The sequence below is a fragment of the Puma concolor genome, chromosome C1 (genome assembly GCF_028749965.1).
Source record: "Puma concolor isolate L17-30 chromosome C1, mPumCon1.1.hap2, whole genome shotgun sequence".
Lineage (NCBI taxonomy): Eukaryota > Metazoa > Chordata > Mammalia > Carnivora > Felidae > Puma > Puma concolor.
This window is the reverse complement of record NC_141674.1, coordinates 46,151,442-46,170,952: the sequence shown is the minus strand read 5'-3', so window position 1 is coordinate 46,170,952 and position 19,511 is coordinate 46,151,442. Positions and strand designations below refer to the sequence as shown.

General features: G+C 46.2%; 1 protein-coding gene across 5 annotated transcripts in view; it reads left to right on the top strand.

Moving 5' to 3' along the window:
* Positions 1-19,511, top strand: part of FYB2 (FYN binding protein 2) — a 130,236-nt gene that overhangs the window by 34,564 nt on the left and 76,161 nt on the right. For all 5 annotated transcript variants that reach the window (XR_015254733.1, XM_086717094.1, XM_086717096.1 and 2 more), the window contains exons 3-4: positions 3,170-3,331; positions 6,496-6,529. Coding sequence is in view for 4 of the 5 variants with exons in the window: in XM_086717094.1 (XP_086573220.1) it covers positions 3,170-3,331; positions 6,496-6,529 (196 nt within the window). In the remaining variant the exon portion in view is untranslated. The remainder of the gene's footprint in view (positions 1-3,169; positions 3,332-6,495; positions 6,530-19,511) is intronic.

Sequence of the window (19,511 nt, the reverse complement as noted above, 5' to 3'; positions counted from 1 at the left end):
CTAGCTCTACTTCTCACAAGATGCATGAACTTGGACAGTCGACTCAACCTCTTAGAGCCCGGTCTGCTCTCCCGTAAATCAGATCCATCACCAGTCTGCCCCAGCTTGGGAAACAGCACAAACATCCTCCTAGTTGCTCGGGCCAAAAACCTAGGAACTGTGCTCTAGTCCTCTCTCTCTCTCATTCTCTGCATCCACTCCATCAGCAAACTCTTGGTTCCACCATGAAAATATGTTCTGAATCCCTCCACTTCTATCCATTTCTGCCTTCTTATTCACGCCATCATCATCTCTCACCTGGACCACCGCAGTGTTCCAGCTGGGTTCCCTGCTTCCATACTCTCGCCTCCTTTTATCCTATTCTCCTAGTGGGCACGGTGAACTTCTAACACATCAATTAGATCACATCACTCCCCTGCTCAAATTCAGTTCCAGCAGTCTTAAAGTGGCTGATGTGATTTGGCCCTTCCTACCTCTCTTACCCTCTCCTTTTACCACATTGGCCTTCTTGCTTTTCCTTAGATATACTAAGCTAGCTCCACCCCAGGGCCTTTGCACTTGCTGAGCACTCTGCCTGGAACATGCTTCCCCCAGGTCTTTGATGTCTCACTCCCTCCCCTCCACCATGGTCTCTGCTCAGGGTCACCTGTTGTGAGTAGAATTTGTGAATCACCATCTAAAATAACTACCCTACCCCTATAAGTCTCTGTCTTCTTACCTTGATTTGGTTTTCCTCCTGTCCCATCCTTACATGGGATACCTGTTGTATACCTGTTTGCTTACCTCAATAAAATATGAGTTACATGAGGGTAAAAACTGTCTTCTTTACCACCATATCCCCAGCACCTAAAAGAGCAAGGCCAGGTTTGGTAGGTCCTTAAAAAGTATTTATTGGATGCTTGGATGGGTGGATGGGTAGACGGGTGGGTGGAGGGATCTCCTGCATACGACTCTATATGGTGGATACAGACTGTCCAAGTTCATGCATCTTTTAAGAAGTAGAGCTACGAGGGCAAATCCAAGCTTGCCCAAATCATCTCTCAATCGTGGTCTCTGATTTCATGGCTCTGCACCTTCTGGGTCCTGCTGATGAATCTGACGTACTCCTGTTTCTCTCCCCCTGGCTCATAATAGACACTCGATTTCTTGCTGTTCCTCGAAGAGACTTTATTATGCTCAGGACATTGACATTAGCTCTTCCTCTTCCTTCTTGTTTGAGCCTTCCATAGCTGCATTTAGGTCTGAGTTCACATGACACTTTCACAGCTAATCCTTCTCTTTATCTGAAGAAGTTAGTTCAGTTCCCACTCTTGCCTATCAGCCTGGTGGATCTCTTTCATAGAACCCGCAGGTCTCTGTGATTACCTTTATTTGTTTGCGTGTTTATCATCCGTCTCCTCCTGTTAGAATGAAAATTCCTGAGGGCAAGGCTTGATCTGTTCTTGTTCTTAACTCCATACCCAGCTGTTAGAACAGTGCCTGGAATATAGTAGATAATTAGTTATTGGTGAAGGGATGGGGCAGGAGGATGGTTCGTCTACCAGACTGAGCTGTTGAGGACATTAAATGAGAGAACCCATGCCCTTGGCTTAGCACAGCACCTGGTAAAACTTAGGAACCCAGTTGGTAAGTGATCATTCATTTTCACCACATCTCCTTAATTTGATAAAGACTGAAATTTCTGATGTTGCAACTTATCATTACAATTTAATTATAATTATAATCCATAGTGCCTACGAAGGGGTATCTGGGTGGCTCAGTCCGTTGAGTGTCCGACTTCACCTCAGGTCATGATCTCGCGGTTCATGAGTTCAGGCCCCATATCGGGCTCGTTACTGTCAGCCTGTCAGTGCAGAGCCCGCTTTGGATCCTCTGTCCCCCCTGTCTCTGCCCCTCCCCCATTCGCACTCTCCCAAAATAAATAATTTTTTTTTTTTTTTTTAAAAACCTAGGAAGGGAGGAGCTTGGTCCTAACTGATATAACCCCTCCTGGTGGGGCACGAGGGGACCGTCCTCCCCTCCCCTCCCAGATCCCAGAGTGGGCAGCAGGGCTCTGAGGCAGTTGCAATGAGGGATTTGTACACTGGCCCCCATATTTAGTTTTAGCATGGCTAGTCCATGTACTCAACCACTGTATTATGTGAAGCAAAAACAAGGCTCTTGGATCATACAAGATGTTGTGCTGTGAAGCGTTAGAGGCAGATAAGCTTTTCACATATAATATTGGGATTTCTGTTGGAGTTTGGCTTCTGAGTACAGAAGGACAAAATGTAGGCATTCGACACTGTCTCAGAAAATTCCAGGACGCAAAACCATAAAATCCACAGGTGCCCACATACCATAAACTTAGCCTTGAAGCTTGTCCCAGACTGTGAGCCCTGGAAATCAGAGATCAATTCTTACTCCTCTTTATAGCCCCCGTGTTATTTGCATGTCATAAGTGCTTGATGGAACCTTTCAGGGAGTGGTCACCATGCATTTTCTTGCAAGTAGGTTCTCTGCCTGATGCTGGCAGGAGAGCAATATGGCCTTGTCCCTGTGCATGAGGAGCCGACCCTCAATAGTAAGATAGACTGGCGGCCCCTCTAATATGCCACCACACTGGCGGAGAGGTGTTAATGATACGTTGTGGAGATACAAAACAGAGTGGTTAATTCTCACCTCGATTTTGAAATCGATGAAACCTTCCCAGAGGAGGTGTCATTGGAGCAGGGCCTTAAACGAGTCAGAGCTTGCCAAGAAGGAAGTGAGGGAACAGCATTCCAGAACCAGAAATGGCATGAACAAAGTCTTGGGTACAGGATGACTTTGTAAATCAAATTCAGACAACTGAGAAGCCATTGGTATGAGTGAAAGATATTTGGGCTGAGGTCAGAAAAGGATGCTAAAGTGTAATAAGAAAAGAATCTGGAAATGTGGATGGGGGGCCATGTCGTAGGAACATGCCAGAGGATGGACTACATAAATGGATGTCATGCTGATGAAGCCAGGCTTCGTCCTCTGGGCAGCAGGCTAGTGACATGATCAGGTTTGCATTTTGATCAGGGCACCCTGGCCAGTAGGACAGATCTAGACAAGAAGGGAGAGAGACTGTCCAGTTTCACCCAAGAAGCCATGAAATGGAAAATAGTAATAAAATAACTCACTTTTTTTTTTAATCTCTGCTCAGAGAAACAGCCAGATGACAAGCATCACCAACTTCTCAAAACAAAGCCACTGCCTTCCATCAAGTCCCTGGGTCCTCCTCCCCCAAAGCCTCCGAAGCCCCCAGCCGTGAACCTCCAGGCCTTCCAGAGGCAGGCAGCTGTAATTGCTAAGACCCACACGGAAGGTAAGAAAACGCACAGGTCCCCTGCAGGCAGCCAGCCAGGGGCCAGCGGGAGTCATGGCTCCAATGCCCGCATCCCTCCCCACCCCCAGCCCCCCACCGGCCTCCATTGCCTCCCTCTTCCTGTCAGCTCCCAGGTGATAATGCCGAACTGCTTTTCCATGGGGCCGGACGTCCGTCACTGCTTATTTTCACGTGGAGGCCGTGGCAGCTTGCCCGTGAGATACGACAGATCTGCAGGAATTGGCCCCTTATCGCTCCTGGGCCAGCCCGCTTCCCCTGAGAGCATTGCGTTTGATCACCGGGAAGCTGTCCAAGAGGAAGAAAACGAAAAGTAGTCAAGCAGGGAGCAGGGAGCTTTTGTGATTCCTACAAAGCCTGTGTTGTCAACACAATCAGGGCGGTAGGAGGGAGGAGGGAATGAAAAGGGAAGAAAATCAGCGTGAACTTGACGGGTGATCCTAATGTGGGTCCCTCAGGCCTGTGTGATCGGCCTTCTGTAACTAGTCCAAGGGCCCCACCCCTGCCCCCCACCGCTGGCCCTTTGCAGGAACTGAGGAGTCCTCGGAAGCCATTTTTCTGTACTGTTCTGAGTCTTCCTCCTCTGCTTAGAGGAATACCTTCTCATCCCCTCGCGGCCGCCCCGTGGTCTGACCCTGTTGACACTTTAAAGGCCTTTGTTTATGTTTGCTCTAATGAAATACGAGATGTACGCCCTCTTTGGGGTGACACCTAGTGCTGTGCTAACTTTGGTTTTACCGTGGCCGCAAGTGCCAGCAGACCTTGCGCCTTGTTCACATGACGGCTCGGAACACCCTCGGTTAAATTTCTTGAACGCATTGGTTCTCAAACTTCAGCCTCTGCCGGAATCAGCTAGGGAACTTGTCAAAACACCGATCACAGGGCCCCACTCCCAGAGCGTCTGATTTATTTGGTGTGCATTGGGTACCCGAGAATTGGCCTTTGTGACGAGGTCCCCAGGAGATGCTGATGCTTCGGGTCCAGTGACCACATTTTGACAATCCATGCTGCAATCCTCTTCTGTCTGATCCTCAGAGGAAACTCTCTATGAGGATGTAGAGCCCTGGTGCGTGGACCTGATCTCAGCTGGTCGGCCCGAGACACCCCCACCCCTCCCTGCCTCACCGAGCGCGGACCCCAGCCCCCCAGTCCCCGGTCCCATTTCTGCTCCACCAAGATGAAAGAAACCATCACAAACCAGGAGGAACTCGCACTGGCAAGCACAGGTGCACATTGGTGGGAAAGGAACTGCTCCTCGAAAGAAGATGGTTCATAGAACAGCTACAGGAGATGATAAAAAAATGTCAGTTCTCCTTAAAGAAGTGAAGGGTAAACAGTAGCTCTGGTGAGTCGAAGAAGTGACTGTGTTCGCAAACCGAGGAAGGGTGATCCGCTTTTGCGACCCTAGAGTTCGGGCGCCTGGGGCATCGAGCACTTTCACCATCAAGGGCCAAGTGGAGGTAAAGCAGCTGACAGAAAGCCTACCCAGAGGTTTAAACCAGCTTTGTGCAGCAGCTCCTGCCCACGGTCTACCACCCACTACTGGAGAGGAGGAGGAAGAGGAGGAGGAGGAGGAAGTTGCAGGTCGCGTGGAGCGTTTTGATGAAGCTTCCAAGAAGGAAGCAAACTGAATGGAGTCAACTTCTGAAGGAGATAGGACTTGAAGAAGTTACCAGGAGCTGCTCTTTTTTAGATTACGAGTGCTTTTTAAAATTTTGTTCATGGGGGCGCCTGGGTGGCTCAGTCGGTTAAGCGTCCGACTTGGGCTCGGGTCGCGATCTCACGGGTCCGTGAGTTCGAGCCCCATGTTGGGCTCCGTGCTGACAGCTCAGAGCCTGGAGCCTGCTTCGGACTCTGTGTCTCCCTCTCTCTCTGCCCCTCCCCCACTTTCTCTGTCTCTCAAAAAAAATGAATAAACATTAAAAAAATTAACATTCTGTTCATGGATCTGATAAAATCTGGATCTCTAATGTTTTTAAGCCCCAGCCCCTTGGACAATGCAACTCTGTTCAGTATTTGCTTAGACACAATATATTCTTGGCAACTAATGAAGCTGAAGAAGCCCGGGAATGAAGTTTGAAACAAAGTTAATAAAGACCTTTGCCTAGTGAAAAAAAAAAAAAAAAAGAAGAAGAAGAAGAAAGAAACAGAGCTTTTATAAGTAGACGTTAATAACAATTTGGCCACCTCCATAACAGAGAAAGCTAAGTATGATTTTTTAAAGCACAGAATCATTCAGACCTCAAACACTCCCAAAGCGAAGAAGTCTGTCAGAGAACATAGAACAAAGCACCAAGTGTTTTGTAATAAAATGGGCTTTGTGAACCCCAGCTCCCCCAGTCGCTAGCTATTTAGGCCTGGGCATGTTATTCACTGAGCCTCATTGTCCTTATCTATAAAATGGGGATGACAGTAACACTCCTCGCCTGATGTCTGTGAGGATAAGTGAGATGAGTCATGGAAAGAGTGGAAACAATGTTTGGCACACCAGTATGTGCTCAATAAATGCAATGTTATCATTGTTTCAAGTTTGTGTTGAGCAGCTACACTCTCCTTGCCCTGGGCCCTGTGATAGCCGCCAAGAGATAGAGAACCCCACACACAAGTTCTGGTACTCCAGAAGGTCAAAGTCTAATACAGAAGATCAAGAGAAGACTCCTAAAGAAGCACCATAGGTGTGCCCGGGGGGCTCAGTTAAGCATCCAATTCAGCTCAGGTCATGATCTCGCGGTTCCTGAGTTCCAGCCCCTTGTCAGGCTCTGTGCTGACAGCTTGGAGCCTGGAGCCTGCTTTGGATTCTGTGTCTCCCTTCCTTTCTGCCCCTCCCCTGCTCATATCTCTCTATCTCTGTCTCTCTCTGTGTCTCTCTCTCTCTGTGTCTCTCTCTCTCTGTCTCTCTCTCTCTCTCTCTCACACACACACACACACACACACACACACACACACACACACACACACTACCATGAAGTGTAGGTGGATGATGGACTGCAGGACCCAGGGTGCTGGGGAGGGGAGGGGGGAGGCGGTTTGGGGCACCCGTGAGTTGCGGCTCCTCACTTTGTCTCTGGGGTGAGGGCCTTGCACAAAGTTCGCTTTAATCAGGCTGCCACCTATGCGCCTTCTCACTCTACCTCTTGCTCTTACAGCCGCTGTGGAAGAGGGCTGCCTGCCTCCAGAGAGGTGAGTACCTGCTTCTTAATTGGGCAGGAGCACAGCGCATGTCGCCATTGACAAGGCTGCTTAACCTGCCTGAGAGCAGGCAGTAGGTCCACGCCAGGTGTCTCTATTTCTCCGAAGGGTTGCAGGAAGAACAGATTTATAAGCAACAAGCTGCAGCTTTTGTTTTAGAGGAGAGATTAAATAAACTGCATTTAACTGCTGTGCTGACAAGAAGTTGCAAAGATGGTCCTCTGAGGGACTTTTATTTGTGATACAGTTGGGTTCAGTAAATTGAAACATCGGCTTCCATAGTAATAAATTGAATTAGAGGCTCCAGAATGCTGTGGGCAGCTGGCGTGATGTTAGGAATCGGTAATGGGACAGAGGACCTTCTGTTTTTGTTGTACTTGTTCTGAGAACTTTGCCATGGAAGTGTCAGTTCATTAATTCACTCGACCAAATACTATCTGTGCAGCCCTTTGAGGGGTCGTGCGTTGAGCTGGCTACTTTATGCAGATTTTCTCACTTCCTTTTCTCAACGCTGCAAAATGGCTGCTGCTGTCCTCATTGTCTAGCCGAAGACACCTGGGCTCAGAAAGTTTGGCCATTTGCAGAACCATGATTCCAACCCGTAGATGCCCAAACTATTTTTCCTATCGAATATAATGGAAATAGAAGAGGGTGTAAGTCTGAGGTGTGCAAGATGTTAGCATGACACATTTGTAAATTGCAGTATGACTGCTTCAGTAGTTAGCTGGTGCCTTTTTCACCTCGCGTAATTCTCGTTTCTCTTTTGTGTTGAAAACAGTTACGATCTCATCTCTTGGCAACTTTAAAATTTACAATAAAACACTCTTTGCTGTAGTCACTATTTGCACATTAGATCTCTGGAACTTCCTTATCTACTAGTTATAAGTTTGTGCCTTAAATAGCATCTCCCCACCTCACCCACCCCTCAGCCTCTGGTAACCACTCTTTACTCTGTTTTTACAAGTTTCGTTTTTGTTGTTGTTGTTTTTTAGATTTCCCATCTAAGTGATACCATACGATAATTGTTTTTTCTCTGTCTGATTTATCTCACTTTTCCTAATGCCATCAAGGTCCGTCACTGATGGCAGGATTGTCTCCTTTCTTGTGGCTGAATAACATCCTGCCGTACATAGAGGGCACATCTTTATCCATTCATCTTTTGATGGACGCTTAGGTTGTTTCCACATCTTGCCTATTGCGATATTAACAGGAGTGTAGAGGCATCTCTTCAAGATGCTAATGTCATTTCCTTCAGATACATACCCAGGAGTGGGAGTGCTGGATCATATGACAGGTCAATTCTTTTTAAAATTTTTTTTTCAACGTTTTTATTTATTTTTGGGACAGAGAGAGACAGAGCATGAACGGGGGAGGGGCAGAGAGAGAGGGAGACACAGAATCGGAAACAGGCTCCAGGCTCCGAGCCATCAGCCCAGAGCCCGACGTGGGGCTCGAACTCACGGACCGCGAGATCGTGAACAGGTCAATTCTTAATTGAACCCCTATACTCTTTTCCATAATGGCTGTACGAACAGGTGTGCCCAAACTCTTTTGATTGTATCAACCTCACCTCCCTCACAAATAGGTTCCTTTTCTCAAGAAGGTCAGCCTTGGAAGAAGCAGCAAACATAAAAACCAATCCCCACATTATTTACCAAACGTTTATAAGACTAGAATGTGTTAATTTTCCTAATAGAGGAATGTACAAGATTTAGAGGTTGCACAAATATGGGAGTGCTCACTTGTCCTTGGGAGGGGTCAGTGAAGCCTTTATAGAAAACATATCAGTGATCTATTGCTACAGTCATACTCCATAATACACAACAAAGTATCAACAGCATACAGCAAAAGTGTGGGTGAAGCTGATCTGGGCTGGGCTCAGCTGGTGGTGTTAGTATGTTGCAGATTCCCTAGGCAGTTTGCCTGATATTGACTGGGGTTGCTACCCTTGTCTGGGGGTCAGCCTGCAGTTGGCGGATGTAGGATTGCCTTGGCTGGCATGAGTGGGGCAACCTGACTTCACACCATCTGCTTCACCCTCCAGCAAACTGGCTGAGGAACAACCTACAGTCACAGCAGACAAGCAAGACCATCCCAGTTGCACACACACTTTTCAGACTGCTGTATCACATTTGCTCACATCCTATTGGTCAAAGCAAGTCACGTGGCCCAGCTTCAGCATGGGAGGACACCAGAACTTTACCTAAAAAAAAAGGGGGGGGGGCAGGGATCCAAGAAGGAGTGAAGAATAGGGGTGTACATCCAATCAGCCTGTCACTGAAGAGGAAACATTTGCCCTGAGTACTGAGGGTCGACATTGGCTGGATGATGTGGGGAAGGGCACTATAGGCAGAGGCAGGAGCTGTGAGGAAATGGGTATTATCTGTGAAAACTAGAAATAGGTTAGTAGAATTGGTGTGGGAGGGGTAGTTTGGAATGAAAAGAAATGGTATTGTGGAGGTAAACAGGAGCCAAATCTTGGTAAGATGAGACTGTCTTGTTCACCAAGGAATTGACCATCTGGTGTTTGGCATATGGTCCACCTGCTCCAGGAACTCCTAGTTTAGCTGCCCAGTTGAAAGAGTTAAATGACAGCACAGGGAAGGTGAGTGGAGCCACGTTCTATGTGCGTTTTTGTGAAAGAGAAAAAGCAATTTAGACAGCGGAGACAATGAGTTGTACTGTTTATTCAATGAACATGGGCCCCAGGGTGGCCGTGTGAGGGGACAATGTAACTCTGCTGTGCACTGAGTCAGTCTTGGTTCCCTCGTGACTCACCTTCCCTGAGCATCTCAATGTGATGATACGTGTGCTGTGATTGAGGTATGTAACCAGATACGCATTCTTCCTACGGTCTGCCTCCGACCTCAGCTGAGTTCTTCTCTGGCACTTTCATCAAAGGCAGCGGTCTGTTTCAATATGGAGGCTAAACTCGCTTGCTGGCCACGTATTGGGAAGCAGTGGGGAGTCTCTAATGTGACACCTCCTTCCTGAGGGACTCGGAAGGGCAGTTGGACCGTGGGGTCCTTTCACACTGACTTTAGAACCCGACCATCATCAGAAACGAGGTTCACTGTACTGCAGTTACAGTAGGGGCCATGGTGATGCACGAGTACCAAGCAAAAGGGGCAAAGAGGAACCAGCATACTTAGGGGCGGCTTCATGGAGGATGGAAGCTCTTGAGATGGCTACTGCGTGATGGGTCAGGATTAAATAGGTACGTGTATTCCCTCTTGTGAGACTGTACAGTGAGTGAGGGCAGGGTACTGTTCCCAGAAATCACCACATTCCTGACTGGATGCATAGATGGACCCAGGGATGCTCAGGAAAGAGACAGAATGTGACTGAAAACAAGGCAGTAGTACAAAAGTGGGGGATAAACAGACACAGAGTATTCTGACGTGGAAGAATAAGAGCTGAGATCGGATCCTAAAGTTAATTACGTGCCGGGCTGAGAAGTTGGGACTTTAGCTGGTCGGTGATGTGTTTATTTTACAAAAATGTTTAATGTTTATTTTTGAGAGAGAGACAGAGTGCAAGCAGGGGAGGGGCAGAGAGAGAGGGAGACACAGAATCGGAAGCGGGCTCCAGGCTCTGAGCTGTCAGTGCAGTGCCCGACACGGGGCATGAACAGTGAACCGTGAGATCATGACCTGAGCCAAAGTCAGACGCTTAGCCGACTGAGCCACGTAGGCGCCCCAGTGATGTGTTAGCTCAAACATGTAAATGCAATGATGCTGAACAGCGTTAGATCCAACTTCCATGGAAACTGGCACTTGTTTGGAAAGAACGTCTTCCACGTTCATGGTATTGATCTTCAGTACAAATAATAGATTCGAAGCAATACATTGGGTCTCATTACTGGGAGTGGACCTGGCAATTGTTGGATGTAACAGGCCACGTAGCGTAATATTAACAAGTCTGGGGGTTTTAGTCCGAGGCCTACCACTTAACACCTGCATAACCTTGGACAAATGCCTTGACCTCTGCAGACCTTAGTTTCTACTCACATAAAGTGGGAGGCTGATAGGATCTAACTCATACAGGTATGGCAAATGTTAAATAACGATTGTAGGGTGTTGAGTGCAATGCCAAGCATCTAGAGAGTGTTCAATAAAGCTTGCTTGGCTATTGTTGAACCCCCCTCCAAAGGCAAGAATCCATGCTCAGAAACTTAGTCTCTTAAAAAATCCTTTGATGGTGAGCTCATTACCAGAAGAGTCCCGTATTTTTCTTGTTGAGGCACATTTTATTCATTCATCCTATGTTTATTGATTTATATGCCAAGCCCTCTTACATACATTGAGAATATGGAATTGTATAGACAAAGGTTTCCTGCATGCAGGTACATATACATACACACATGTGACACATTTGTCTAATGTATTCAAAAGTCCGAGTTGGGCTGGGGCCACAAATGACCTCCCTATCCCTAGCCATCTGTCCAAGATCTACTCATTGGTACTGTAAACAGGGTCTTGACCCCTTCCTTACATGACTGCTCTTAAGACCTCTAAGGGATACATTGCGTTAAATAAAACTTTCATCGTTTTCAACCATTACTCACAAAACAGGAGTCCGTAGCTGTACTTTTATGGATATATGTTTTAATCGTCTTGTTAGAAACTCAGCGCATTTATAGTAGCCACTGATTTTTGAACCTCTTTATGTTGTGTGTTAAAGATGAGAAGCAGCATTGTGTAATGCAACGTGGTCAAGTCTGGAGTCACATTCCCATAGAGTCAAATGCTTCCTCTCCACCTGTGACAGCTCAGAGCTTTGCTATATGCGTCTGTAAGGTGGACACAATACTTCTTCACTGACTATCACGGAGACTAAATGAAATAACATGTATGAAGCGTGGAGTACACAGAGGATGCTTAGTGAGTCTAGCTTTTTCAACCTTGGCCTTTCCATTCCTTGTTATCTCTGGAATAACTATCTCGTTAGTTCCCAACAGTGGAATGACTCATTGGAGGTTGTTCTTTGTCATCACTCTTTCAGGAGAGCCAAGCTGGCTGGCATCCCTCTTGACTAAGCAGCCCCTATTTGTGTGAGCAAAGCAGGTTAGTCCCAGGGCAGCAATTAGCACTGGGTCTCTGTCAGTACTTAGCAGAGTTGGCTAATATTTTATTCATTAGCTATAAATATGGCTTTGCTCCCATTAAGAAGTGTCAGGGGGTAGTCCTGACTCAGGAAATCTCTGACTCAAACACTAAAAAAGAGAGAGCCTGCTTATTTCAGGAGAGAAGATTCATACAGTATGGTGTTTCGCAGGTGAGGGTCTGTGGGTGGGTCCCAGGAGTCCACCATTTTCTCTCCTGAACTTTTTGATTTTGTGTCTTCATTTTAAGGATAGTCTTTAAAAGATAACATAAGCTTGTTTTGAATATTCCTGATGATCTCTTTCATCCTAATATTTTGGAACATGCTTTTGTATTTGCGTTCTGGTATTTCTACCCCATGTAGACTGAGAAACACAGATGTCTTATAGGGCTGAGCGGATTATGTTGCTACATCTAGGACATGCGTTACATGACGGGGAGGGATAGATCCTGTGGAAATGGGAATAAATGCCTTACCTAAGGCGTTCACGTAAAATACTGATAATAACAGAACAAGCCCACAGTGGTCAAGCAAAATGCGTCTGTAGTCTTTATTTGAATAGTGGTAAGTGCCATAAAGCAAATTAACGAGAGCATTTGAATAGTAACTAGGATATAGGAAGTGTAGGATGATCAGGAGAGGCCAGACATGGTGACATTCAGGATGAGACCTGCATGATGAGGGACGCAGTCATGAAAGGTCTAGGAGATGGACGTGCCAGGAGAGGGAATGGGGTCTCAAGGGAGAACTCCATCTGCACATTGAGAGAACCAGCAAGGAGGGAGCACAGTGGGCTGGTGCAGTGATGGTCTTGAGAGCCATGTAGTGAATTTGGATTTTGCTCTAAATATGCTGGGAAGCCACGGGAGTTTTATGCCAGGGAGTGACATGTGCTGACATTTATTTTGTAAAGATCCCTTGGGATGCTGTATAAATAATAAACTTAGTATGGAGACCGATAGAAACAGAACGACAGCTTCAGAAGCCATTGCAACAACAAAAGAGTGACGATAACAACAAATGCAAGCAATCAGCATTCATATTTTACGTGTTCTAAGTTCTTCACACATATGGTTCCATTTATGACAGTCTGAAGAGGTAGATGATATCCAGTTTTATAGATGAGGAAACTGAGAAGGAGATTAAATGGCTTGATATGGACAAGGTGGTAGAAATGGAGATTTAACAAAATGAAGGGACTCCAGATGTGTTGTGGAGGAAATGCAGTGATTGCAGGATCAGCTGTAGAGAAGGAGATAAGAGGGCAAAAGAGGGATATGAGAGAGTTTCTAGGTGCTTTGCTGTTTCCATCATTGTTGGCATTAACACGTGTGGAGTGCTTGGCACATCCTCAGTGTTCAGTACAAGACTGACCCTTCCTGAAAGCTATTTGGGATTGTTTTTTTACTTAAACAAAACAACATGTCCTTGTGCCTTTGTGCATGTAAGACCAGAACTTCTTAGGACTAGTTTTTATGTTGTTTGCAACTACAGTGCTCTTTCTCGAATGGCTGCATTTCAGGTAGTCCAGACTGGTATAGACCTGCTCTGATTGACCAACAGCAAAACGGGCTCCTCCTGATGGTATCTGGGAGGTGAAGGTGGGCCCTGACATCCCAGTGTGCTTAATTCAATCACCATGGGGCAAGAATGAGGAGAGGGAATTTGTTGAAGCCTGTGCCTTATAAAGTCATAGACCTAGAATGTTCAGGTGGCTTCAGCTCAAGCCACTTCAGGAACTTCTTCTTATCCCTTTTTAATTAGATTTCAGGGACACAGCAAGGCCACTGTTTTGGCCTGTCTTTCCAAGGGCATTGGTGGCAAGAACACATGTTTGGGGGTTTTCTCTATCATAGTTTCAAGTGTTCCTCCTTTAAAGAGAAGTTCACCTGTAGGTTCTGTTTATTGAGCACTTGTCACGGACGGAGGTTTGTGCCCTGTACTTAATGTCTACTCTCTCATTTTAAAGCTTCCAACCATAACTACCCCGTGAAATTGGTGGTTAGTGGGCTCCCTGACCATAGAATCAGGTTAAGGATTTCTAAGATGATACAGCTGGATCATCAGTACCAGGATTTGACCTTGTCTGCATGTTTCAGAGTACCACCTATGAACCAGCCCTCCAGGCTGCCTTACAGAGGATTCACACTAGACCTTCACCTATGACCAAAGAGGGAAACTTTTAAGACTCGTGGTCTGCTCTACACATTAAGCCTTGACATTGTCCACACAGGTATTCTCGAATACCTTTCCTGCCTTAAGATTTCTTTTTCTGTCTGTAGAAAGATCCGTGTGAGGGAGGCTGGCCAGGGTAGAGCTAAAGTATTGAAGTGTTAACAAGTCTCATCTCTCTTGAGTGGCATTCAAATGATAAGCTGGAGGGGCGCCTGGGTGGCACAGTCGGTTAAGCGTCCGACTTCAGCCAGGTCACGATCTCGCGGTCCGTGAGTTCGAGCCCCGCATTGGGCTCTGGGCTGATGGCTCAGAGCCTGGAGCCTGTTTCCGATTCTGTGTCTCCCTCTCTCTCTGCCCCTCCCCCGTTCATGCTCTGTCTCTCTCTGTCCCAAAAATAAATAAACGTTGAAAAAAAAAAATTTAAAAAAAAAAAACAAATGATAAGCTGGAAAAATTCATGATTTAGGAAGAAATTAGACACTAAAGTTGCAGACTTAGAGCCTATTTTTGTACATAGGTTTATTTGAAAAGGTTGAATGGAAACGAATCTTGGACTATGGCCACGTGCTGGGCATTCCTTAGCCCTTTGTATCTTTTAGACTCATTTTAGTTCCATGATCATCTTAGGAGGGCAAAATTCATAATTCTCATTTTGTAGATGAGAAACCAAGGGCTCAGAGACATTTCATGACTTGCTCTAAAGTGTAAGATAATACAGGGGCACCTGGGTGGCTTAGCCGGTTAAGCAGCCGACTTCAGCTCCGGTCATGATCTTGCAGCTTGTGAGTTCGAGCCCCGCATTGGGCTCTGTGCTGACAGCTCGGAGCCTGGAGCCTGCTTTGGATTCTGTGACTCCGTCTCTGTCTTCCCCTACCCAGCTTGTGCTCGCTCTGTCTCTCTCTCTCCCTCTCTCTCAAAAATAAATGAACATTTAAAAAAAAAAAACTTTAAGTATAAGATAATACAGAGCTTATCTGGGATGCAAACTGAGGACTGGGTATTTATAAGGATTTTCAACTACACCACCCTGTCTCAGAATTTTTGTAACATGAGAGATTTTTGGAGATATCTGTTAGATTCTAAATTCCATGATTGTCTCTCTTTCTCGCTTTTGTTTCCCCAGGAAGTAGACATGCAAGTAATAATTACTTAATAACTGAGTAAGTGATGGGCTAATTGAATGACAGGTTGATAAGGAGAAGGATAGACAGATAAACTTTCACCGTCCGTGAACTTTTATATAAACAAAGCATTCTCAGGTTCTGTCATCTGTATATTTTGCATTGATCTGCATGTCCAATATCCTGTCCTGCTAATATTAAAGCTAAATAATTTAAGACAATCTGGGCTCTTTGTTTGTCCTTGTATATCATGGGCGGGCTCCTGCCATGTGAAGATACGGACTCACATGTAATAATCTCTGTCCTCTGCTCCTTCTTACTCTAGCCATCAGCTTCAAGTGACACTACCAAGAAGCTTGTCGTTATTTTTAGCCCTCCCGGGAGGCAGTCCTTTCTTCTTTACCTTCTGTGGGCCTGTTACACTTTGCATTCCATAGTTATTTAACCAAACTAATCACTGAGCACTTTCCCTCCAGTTGACAATTTGGATGAAATTCAAACTCCTTACCAAGGCCAAGAAAGTCCTACGTGTTCTAGCTGCTCTGTACTCTGGAGACTCCCCTCCTAACTCCCTCTCTCCCTTGTTCACTGTCTTCAGCCCACTGACTGGCCTTCTGGCCTCTCCCCAAACACAGCAAGCATGTTCTCACTGAGCACTCATGTTTGCTTCTTCCTGTGTTAAGGAGTGATCTCCAAGATCTTTAGATGGCTCCTTTTCATCGTCCAGGATTCTTTCTGTCCATCAGTCAGTCAGTGAACGTTTTTTGAGCCCCAAGTATGTGCCAGACATGGTTCTAGATGCTGATAATGTCACAGAAAACAAAACAAAGTCTCTGCTCTCAGACGTATACGTTTTACTTGGGAAGAAAGTCAGATAAGCAAATGATGACGAAATGTAAGACAAAATGATAAATACGCGCCCACTTCCCGGACCAGACCTTGTGTCTCCTCTCCCAGTGTGCCATCTGTTCCATACAGAGGCCTGCTAAATTATTCTGTTATTATTTATTAATGCCTCAAATAATAATTATTCTGGTTTATTTTCTTTGTTATTCTAGACGATGAGAGTCTTGAGTTCAAGGACCTTGTCTGTCGTTGGCTTTTGTATTATAGAACAGTGCTTGGCATGGAGGGGGAGCTAAGTGAACATATTCATGATGTGACATCATCTGTCTGTCTTTGTAGGAGTTTTCAGTATTTCTGTGAGCATCGGAGGAGGATCCAGATCATTGGGAGCCTATAACATGCCAGGCATTGTGGGGCACCCGGGCGGCTCAGTCGGTTACGTTGGCCAACTCTTGATGTAGGCTCAGGTCATGAAGTCATGGTCGTGAGATCGTGCCCCATATTCGGCTCCGTTTCACAGTCCTGGGATTGAGACCCGAGTCAGTCTCCATGGTGAGCACGGAGTCTGCTTGGGATTCTCTGTGTCCCTCTCTCTCTTCCCCTCCCCTGCTCATACTCTCTCTTTCTATAAACAAACACTTTTCCAAAAAAATGTGCCAGGCATTGTTTTCGTAACTAGGGACCCAGCAGTGAGTGATACATACAATCACAGAGCAAAAGAGAAAAAAATTAAACTTACAAAAGTAATGAAATGACTTAAAGATTAGGATGACTACTGAGAATTGTATACAGCCGAAGGTTGTGTAGACAGAAATGGGGGGAAGAGGGTTATTTGGAAAAGGAAGGAGAAGGACTTTGTTGAAGGCAATGTGTAAGGGGAGACCTGACACTTGAGAAAGAGCTGGCCATACAGAGGCATTCCAGGTGGCAGGAACGGCATTTGCAAAGCCCTTGAGTTGGGGGAGAGCATGACGTCCTTGGACAACAAAAAGGAGGCCAGCGCGCTTAGAGTGTCATGGGAGAGCAGGAGAATGGTTGAACAGGAGGTTGGAGAAGTTGCTGGAAGTGAGATCATAAAGGGGAGGCGGCTGATGGTTTGTCGTTGTCGCTGTTTTTCATTAAGAGTCACAGGAAGCCTCAGAAGTCTTAAGCAGGTCTGTGACAAGGTTCCAATCCTCTTTTTAGAAGATCATACCGACCACTTTGTGGAGAATAGATGCAGAAGGAACAGAGACCATGACGATTCATATTTTAATCATTTTTTTTTTAACATTTATTTATTTTTGAGACAGAGACAGAGCATGAACGGGGGAGGGTCAGAGAGAGAGGGAGACACAGAATCCGCAACAGGCTCCAGGCTCTGAACGGTCAGCACAGAGCCCGACGCGGGGCTCGAACTCACGGACCGCGAGATCGTGACCTGAGCCGAAGTCGGACACTCAACCGACTGAGCCACCCAGGCGCCCCGACAATTCGTATTTTATTTAAATTTTTTTTTCAACGTTTTTATTTATTTTTGGGACAGAGAGAGACAGAGCATGAACGGGGGAGGGGCAGAGAGAGAGGGAGACACAGAATCGGAAACAGGCTCCAGGCTCTGAGCCATCAGCCCAGAGCCCGACGCGGGGCTCGAACTCCCGGACCACGAGATCGTGACCTGGCTGAAGTCGGATGCTTAACCGACTGCGCCACCGAGGCGCCCCGACAATTCATATTTTAAAGAATAAGTCAGAGTTTGTGAAGCGGCCATTGGGGGTAAGGATATGGCAAGCAGAAGGACCACATATGCAGAAACACTGAGGCAGGAAGTGTCCTTGTGCGTGCAGGAACCACAGGTAATCCGACATTTTAGAACGTATGGTGGCTGGGTGTGTGTGGCACAGTGCGGCACGCAATAGTTGGGCAGATGTTGGCTCAATCGTAGAATGGACTTAGAGGGTGTTCGTTTTGAGACTCATCATATACAGTCTACTTTTGTTGTTTTCCAGACCCTTGGGCGTTTTTCACCTTCCTGTCTAAATTATAAATTATTTGAAAGCAGGAAGAAGATCTGCTACTTCTCATCAGCCGCGTAATTGACGTCTGTTTAAATTGAGTGCTTTTGCAGTACTTGAAAATCAGAAGATCCAGGGAGTATGTTGTGAAGGGTTAAGAGCACAGACTTTGGGTCGGATAACCTCAGATTCCTATTTTGGGTCCCACGCACAAGCTGTGTGATCTTGGAAAAGTAATTTAATATCTCTGGGCCTCCCATTTCCTCACATGGGGGACGGTGAAATCAATAAATCCTCCCTCTTAGGGTGGCTGCGAGGATTGAGATGAATATCTGTAATTCTGCAGAGTGCCCGGCAATGTTGTAAACACTTGATAAATCGCAGCTACTTGTTGTTTGTTGGTAGGAGGGGGCTGTGTAACAGGGTCTAGTGCCGCCGACGGGCTGGAGTCGGGAAACAGGGTTGCTACCGAAAACCCGCCTCTAGCTCTGGGGATGACCCACTCTTGCTTTTTGTAAAACAGCTGGGGTTGGAAGTTCCCGCCACCTGAAAGGGACACCCTGAAATTTGAAATGCAGATACCTTCAAAGTTGCCCTTGCTGATGAAGATGAGGGCTTCAGGTCGTTTTGTTTCACGCAACAGAAGTTGCTGCTGGTTACGGAAGAACCTGCTTTAGCGGTGGCATTGGAAGGCAACGTGCTTTCAGAAAGCCATGCCCAAGTTCACAATGGTTTCATCGATTGCACCGTCACCTCAAAACATAGGTTAAGTAATAGAATACTGTTCTTATTTTTTTTATTATTTTTTTTATTTTTTATTTATTTTTGAGACAGAGACAGAGCATGAACAGGGGAGGGGCAGAGAGAGAGGGAGACACAGAATCGGAAGCAGGCTCCAGGCTCTGAGCCATCAGCCCAGAGCCTGACGGCGGGACTTGAACTCACGGACCGCGAGATCGTGACCTGAGCCGAAGTCGGATGCTCAACCGACTGAGCCACCCAGGCACCCAATACTGTTCTTATTTTATGGGTGATAATGTCAGGCACGGAAAAGTACAGTGATACTCCCAACATATTTTCCCCCATAGAAATGACGCAGAGAAGAATTAATCTGTGAAACTGTTGGATCGGCCTACAAAGTTTTGAAAAATATTCTCCAAAACCCACTCGTAAGCTCCTTGACCTTCACCATCGTGCTATGCTTCATTATTCTCATTTCTCAATTTCTCCTTGATTCTAGAGTGACCTGTAGTCCAGAGGAAAAGAGCAATGAACTAGGGACTATGCCTGGCTCCCGTGGCATATTGTATGAGGTTACACAGCACTTCAATAGCATTTACTTGGTCATTGTATCAGGGTTCTCCGAAGAAACAGGACCAGCGGGAGTTACAGAATATTTGTGTATTCTATATTAGAATTATGCACATTGGGGCACCTGGGTGGCTCAGTCAGTTAAATGTCTGACTCTTGATTTTGGCTTAGATCATGATCTCACGGTTCATGTGTTCAAGCCCCACGTCAGGTTCTGCGCTGACAGCACGGAACCTGCTTGGGAGCCTCTCTCTCCCTCTCTCTGCCCCTTTCCCTCTCGTGCTGTCTCTGCCTCTCTCAAATAAATAAACTTAAAAGAATGAAGCACATAATATCTGGTACATAGATACATTATGTGCATAAATATCAATGTGTACATAATATTTAGTGATTGATAATGAGCAACTTGTTCGCACGCTG